The sequence below is a fragment of the Triticum aestivum genome, chromosome 3A (genome assembly GCF_018294505.1).
Source record: "Triticum aestivum cultivar Chinese Spring chromosome 3A, IWGSC CS RefSeq v2.1, whole genome shotgun sequence".
Classification (NCBI taxonomy): domain Eukaryota; kingdom Viridiplantae; phylum Streptophyta; class Magnoliopsida; order Poales; family Poaceae; genus Triticum; species Triticum aestivum.
Window position 1 is genome coordinate 642455974 of NC_057800.1, and position 6682 is coordinate 642462655.

Below are 6682 nucleotides of genomic sequence, written 5' to 3' on the forward strand. Positions count from 1 at the left end.
AGCACCAGGGGGGCCACACCCTAGCCACAAGGGTGGGGGGCGCGCCCTCCGACCTTGTGGGCCCCCTGGACCTCCACCGACCTCAAGTCCAACTCCATATAATCACTTTCAGGTAGAAAAAAAATCAGGAAGAAGAATTCATTGCGTTTTACGATACAGAGCCGCCGCCAAGCCCTGTTCTTCCTCGGGAGGGCAGATCTGGAGTCCGTTTGGGGCTCCGGAGAGGGGAATCCGTCGCCATCGTCATCATCAACCATCGTCCATCACCAATTCCATGATGCTCACCGCCGTTCGTGATTAATTCCATCGCAGACTTGCTGGACCGTGATGGGTTGGATGAGTTTTACCATGTAATTGAGTTAGTTTGGTTAGGGTTTGATCCCTAGTATCCACTATGTTCTAAGATTGATGTTGCTATGACTTTTGCTATGCCTAATGCTTGTCACTAGGGCCCGAGTGCCATGATTTCAGATCTGAACCTATTATGTTTTCATGAATATATTTGTGTTCTTGATCTGATATTGCAATTTATAGTCACCTACTACGTGTTATGATCCGGCAACCCCGGAGTGACAATAGTCGGGACCACTCCGGCGATGATCGTAGTTTGAGGAGTTCATGTATTCACTAAGTGCTAATGCTTTGATCCGGTACTCTATTAAAAGGAGGCCTTAATATCCCTTAGTTTCTAATAGGACCCCGCTGCCACGGGAGGGCAGGACAAAAGATGCCATGCAAGTTCTTTTCCATAAGCATGTATGACTATATTCGGAATACATGCTTACATTACATTGATGAACTGAAGCTAGTTATGTGTCATCCTATGTTTTATAACCTTTGTATGATGAATGCCATCCGACATAATTATCCATCATGGATCCATTGCCTACAACCTTTTCATATATTGATCTTTGCTTAGCTACTTTTCCGTTGCCACTGTTACGATTGCTACAAAACTGCTACTATTACTTTTGCCACGGTTACCGCTACTTTCATACTACTTTGCTACTAAATATTGTGCTGCATATATTAAGTCTTTCAGGTGTGGTTGAATTGACAACTCAGCTGCTAATACTTGAGAATATTCTTTGGCTCCCCTTGTGTCGAATCAATAAATTTGGGTTGAATACTCTACCCCCGAAAACTGTTGCGATCCCCTATACTTGTGGGTTATCAGTGTCAGGAGCAGAACTAGCCAGCAGGTGCAAAGGAAGGAACAGGAGCTCTGAATGAAGCGGGAACTTTGAAATAATCCAGCTGTCATCGCTTTAGTGGGTTGTGTTGTACGGGTGGGCCGATGGGCCGAGTGGAGTATGGGCTTGTAGTTTATAAGCAAGCGAGGTTGCCCTGTAGAGATCATCGAGTTTGAAATGAAATCATTCTGAGCCTCTTGTCTATCTCTGCTCTTATCCTCTCCCGAGCTTTCCTCATTCTCCCTCTTCTGCTCAGGGACGCCATGGCCGCTCCCTCTCCTCCTCCTCTCCGTAGCTACCTCACCGCCGGCGAACTGGTTCGAACGACTGTCGTGACAAAAACTTGGTCTAATTTCGTAGGGAAAAAGGTCCGGAGTTGTGTGTTGTAAATTACGAACTTACCGTTGGAGTCCTTCGGGTTGTCATGAAGCTTGACGATGGAAGCAAGCGTCAAGTTGTCGAACATGATGTGGAGATTCAAGTATTTTTCTTTTTTGCATCAAGGTGTTTCAGGTTAACATGAATAATTTTACGGTTGAAAATTTGGAAGAACTCATTGGGTCCAAATTTGTTTTGGAGAAGTAGACAGGAGGTACATATTTTGTGCCACGCATAACACTTTGTGCTTCTGGTAATCCTGAAAATTAAACTTTGATAGCATGAGAATGACTCAAGGTAGGGGATCCCTACATTAATTTTACGAGGGGAAATGATGATAAGCAGAAGCGATCCAACTTGCGTTGAAATGAAAGATTGGCAATGCCTTACATACTCAAATTACAACACTCTACTTGTCACCTCCTAGTCTTTAAGCCATTGAAACTAGTAATCCATAGTACAACCACGAAAGGGGAAGATAGGCATATGGAGACTACTTGAGATACGAAGGGCATTTACAACTTAATCTCCCGAAGCAAAACTTGGGCTTGCTAATCACATTGGTACAAACATAACCTCACATATCTGGGTTTCGGCGTCAGCACTTCTGATCGGCTGAGCAAGAGCAGTTTCCTTGGTCCTGTTTCAGTTTCTGCATAAACCCAAAGATAATAAATAATTTTATTTCAACTTTTTTTCATACTTGCGTATTTTTTTAAGCAAACATGTCAATGTGTCTTTAACAAGGCCTCCTGGAACTGGAGGTGTGATATATATAACACAGGCGTGAGCACTGAGCATACCTCGATTTGGTCCTGCAGCACTTTGATGTAGTCAACAGCAATATCCAGCATGTCAGAAGTATTTGTTTGCTGCATAACCAAGAAGAAACTTATTAATATTTCTGATGCACGGTTGCAATCCTGAAATCTGAATTAACTAGGTCCAGGTGATTAACAGCTACTTGGGTTTTGGGTTTTTGTCAAGGCAAAATGCATCCAGTTTAGGTGAAAATTGTCACGCATTAGTACTTTAGTGAGTACGGGCTTCTATAATTCTTGGTGAAAATTCCATCCATGTCTGCTGACAGCATTTTTTCGAGAACTGACGAAGTTGACATTGCCCATTACTGCCAACAATAATTCAACTGGTTTAGTTACCTTGTCCATGTTGGGCACGAGGTCTTGCAGCCTCCTAAGCCTCTTGCTGATCCTCGTTCTTCTTTCCTATAAACATCACAAACAGGAAAATGATTCAGTTTAAACATCCGATCGACAGCGAACATGCAAGGAGTAATGGTGATTTTAAGTCAAGTTGGAGCCGATAATGTCGGAGAGAAAGCTAACTGACCCTCTCGGCGATGCTCCGCGGGTGAGTGGCGCAGCCGCGCTTGGCGCGGACCCTGCAGGCGACGGAGTCCTGCTGCAGCTGCAGGTAGTCGTCCATGCCAGGCATGTCCAGAGACGAGCCAAACTGAATTTGGAGCAAGGCGTCAGAAGCGTAAACAATGGCGGCAGCACACAGTCCGGATGAGCCATGTGATGATGTGAGCGTACTGTACCTGGGAGTCGATGTTGCTGTAGCTGGTGACCATGCCGTCGTCGCCGTCGGCCATCAGCTTGGCCTTCTTGCCGCCGCCACCGGGCGCGGAGAAGATGATGTTGGAGTTGGTGTCGTCCCAGGAGCTCATGGAGAAGCTCCTGGAGAGGTCGCCGGAGCCGTTGCCGTGGCCGGTGCCGATGCTCTCGCCGACGTCGGCCGGCGGCATCGGCGTGGGCGTGTGCATGGCCATCCCCATCTCCGCGATGTGCGGCATCATGTCCTGCTGCCTCGAGAAGCTCCACTGCGAGCTCAGCCTCCTCTGCTGCGCCGCCACGGCGTCGACGTTGCCTCCTCCCTGCGAGTGCGCGTAGCCGCTCCCCATCCCTCCTCTAGCGCCGCCCATGCCGCCATTGCCTGCAAGAACAGGTCAGCAGTTGTGAGAGTGACTGACTGCGACGCCCCACGCCCGGCCCGGCCCGCCAACCGCTACGTCGACCCAGGACACGACACGAACTACTACCACCGCACCATGCTACCCTACACCTGGTACTGCACTGACACAGAGCTAAAGACAAGCCGGCGTTTGTCATCATCGAGCAGAAATGAACAGTGGTCGTCAGGCATCCCGAAATATCTAGAACTAAAATATATCTAAATACATTCATACCTGTGACAAGTAATTTGAAATGGAGGGAGTTCGTACGTACTGGGTCACTGGGAGAATAATCACCTCTACGTAAAGTTCGGTGCGTATAAACAGATGATTTGCTTTGCAACCGGCACATCATTTTCACCCTTTTTATCACCACCACTGGCTTTATTACGCCAGAGAACACAAGGCGGGGGGTTAACGGCTGTAAGTGGCCTGACTTTTCAAAGTCGTCGAGCCAAGGAAATTGCTGCGCTATCTTTTAGTTTAGTTTAGTCGGCAATCAATGGCCATACGAAAATGAATAAAAATACACGGCAGAAAGACACATGGTGCAATTTCTAATCATCCCTTTGATTTATTAACATTTTGCCTCATGACAGTCACATCAGATCGACGCGGACGCGATACGCATGTATTAACCTGCATTATCTCCGTGTCGCTTCTTCTGAATTTTGTTCGCTAATTAATCGTGGATGACCAGGTGCTGCGAGCCGCCTGCGTGACATGTGCTGGTAATACTGGGTGATATGCTTAGTCGGACAAAAGAGGGGTGACATGTGTCCAGGTTCTCTGATGGCACTGCCAGCAAGGAAGGATCAGGCCACGTCAGCGAGATACAATATACCCCTACCCCTTGTGTTTATTATGTAGGTGGGTTCAGTGCACTGATTATATGTGCCAATGAAGTTTGCATATATGATTTGCATAGAATAATGGGTCAATGATAGTGCTGCATCTGAGATGAGATGAGATGAGATGGATAGATAAGGTGCGCTTAATAACTAACAATGGACAAGATGATGAGGAGGAGGAGTATGCTTTTTATCCGTTAATAGAATATAAGAAAGATGATTCCACCCCCTCCGTCTCCTTCCTTCTGGCATTTGCCAGCCACCCAACAGATTAGGAGATGGGAGTACAGATTACTCATACAAAACCACCATTGACCTTCATCGAGGTGAGCAGTACGTACTCCGTCCATTTTAGATTATTCGTCACAGAAATGGATGTATCTAGAATTAAAATACATTTAGATATATTTATACCTGGGACAAGTAATTCGGAACGAAGGGAGCGAGTATTATCTAAGCACGGTGAGGCAGTAGAGGCGTAAGCTACCGCTACCAAAACTGAATTGATTAAGCGCCCGCTAACAAGGCTGGCAGATCACGGATCAGGCTTCCACGCAAACCATGGACGAGCTAGAGAGGTCGATCATGGAGGAGGAGCAGGAAACAGGAGCGAGCGAGCTCGGCCACCGCGGCGGGCCGGCCGCCTAACCTATGGGCGCACGACACACGAGAAAGGCACTCGGTAGGCAGGACCGCAGGACGAGCGATCGATCGACCGACGGCGGGAGAGCGGGTGCGAGGGGGTAGGACGGGGGCGTAGGTGCGTACCGTGCGGGTCGGCCATGAGGCGGGAGAGCAGCCCGGCGGGGGAGCTGCTGTGGCGGAGGAGCCCCGGCTGCTGCTGCTGCTGCTGCGGGAGGGGCACGTGGATCTCGCTGGAGCCGCCGTAGGCCCGCTGGAGCGGCGCCGGGGCGTCCGCCGTCCGGCAGCTGGACTCGCAGGAGGTCAGCCCGGACGACTCCCCCGAGAAGAACCGGCTCACCACGGCCGCCACCGGCTGGTGCTGCTGATGCTGCTGCTGCTGGGGCTGGGAGTGGGAGGGCACCTCGCCCCCGCCCCCGCCGCGCGCGACGGAGTCGGCCAGCGCGGCGAGGAAGGAGCCCGGCGCGGAGCCGTACCGCGCCAGCTGCGGCGGCGGCGGCATGCCCCTCTGGTGCGCCGGCGTCGGGCGGTTCATGGCCGAGGACCGACGGCGGGTCAGCACAGCACGGCAGGAGCCGCGGCGCCGGGGGGCTGCCGAGCTAGTGCGCGCGCCGATGATTGGTGGTGCGCGCAGAGCAGGGCAGGGCAAAGCGGGGGCGAGGTGGGCCGGTGGCGGCTGCGTGCGTGCGTGCGTCCCCCCTGCCCCTGCTCCTCCGGCCCCCTTTTAGCGCGGGCGGGCGCGGCGCTCCGAGGCTCCGACTCGCGCCAGGAGGGATGGATCGCGGTCGTGGGTGGATGCGTGGCCGGGCCCCATTCATCTAGGCGGACGGCGACGCGCCAAGTCATGCGTGGCCATGTGCGCGCCCGCGAGGGCGACACGGCGCACGCACGGGGTCGTCGGTTTCGGCCGGGCTCTGGCTCTGGCTCCAGTCCCCGGACCAGACCAGATATTCGGACGGAGGCGCGCACGCAGAGACTTTTCCTCTCTCGTCTCCCGGCACGGCACACCACGCGAGCGGTTTGCGGCGGTGACATGCACGGGCGAAGCCGCGACGCGCGTGGATCGGATCGGCGTCGCCGTTGGCCGTACCTTTCAGGTCGGCAGCTGTATATTCTTCTTCTTCCTCGCCCCGGCGCCCGCTGCGTCACGGCAGTGGACGGGGCTGTCAGCCAGACGGGTCATCCCTCCATCTCTATCTGCTTGCCTCAATAGTAGTGCTAGATGTGAACCAACCTGTGGTTCGATCGTTTGAAAAACAGTGGTATTCCTAACCCATCAGGGTTAAACTTCTTGCGCTCGCATTATTTTTTCTTGATTTATTTCAGGATTTTTGGCGATACGTTTTCAGTGGCAGGAGATGTTTTCGTCGACCACGATTCGTCTACGGTGACTTTGTAAATCTCAAGGATATATTGACTCGGTCTCTCAAATATGCTCATAAGGGCAGGGTATGCGTGTGTATGTGTTCATAAGTGTGAGTATATGCGCGTATGTGGGAGCGCTTGCGTCTCTAATGTGTTCAAAGAAAAATAGTTGTACGAGATTGCGGATTTTGTGGATAGGAAATCTCGAACATTCAGAAAGGCGAAGGCGTATATGTTCTTGGTCCACTTGTGGCATGGACGAATTGGTCAATTCGTTA

General features: G+C 51.4%; 1 protein-coding gene across 1 annotated transcript; it reads right to left on the minus strand.

The window, feature by feature from the left end:
* Positions 1–1903: 1903 nt before the first annotated feature.
* On the minus strand, positions 1904–5817 carry LOC123062834 (transcription factor bHLH128). Its single transcript, XM_044486510.1, has 6 exons — positions 5166–5817; positions 3133–3527; positions 2922–3044; positions 2732–2797; positions 2375–2443; positions 1904–2223 (listed from the first exon to the last, which is right to left on the minus strand). The coding sequence occupies exons 1-6, from the start codon at positions 5572–5574 to the stop codon at positions 2170–2172; spliced, it is 1116 nt and encodes a 371-aa protein (XP_044342445.1). The 5' UTR covers positions 5575–5817; the 3' UTR covers positions 1904–2169.
* Positions 5818–6682: the final 865 nt, after the last annotated feature.

Excerpts from the sequence above, each read along its gene's own strand:
- LOC123062834 (XM_044486510.1), bottom strand. The coding sequence starts at position 5,574 with ATGAACCGCCCGACGCCGGCGCACCAGAGGGGCATGCCGCCGCCGCCG. Across the intron at positions 3,528-5,165 it reads CCTCATGGCCGACCCGCACG|GCAATGGCGGCATGGGCGGC; the intron begins GTACGCACCTAC and ends CTGTTCTTGCAG. Across the intron at positions 3,045-3,132 it reads ACAGCAACATCGACTCCCAG|TTTGGCTCGTCTCTGGACAT; the intron begins GTACAGTACGCT and ends CTCCAAATTCAG.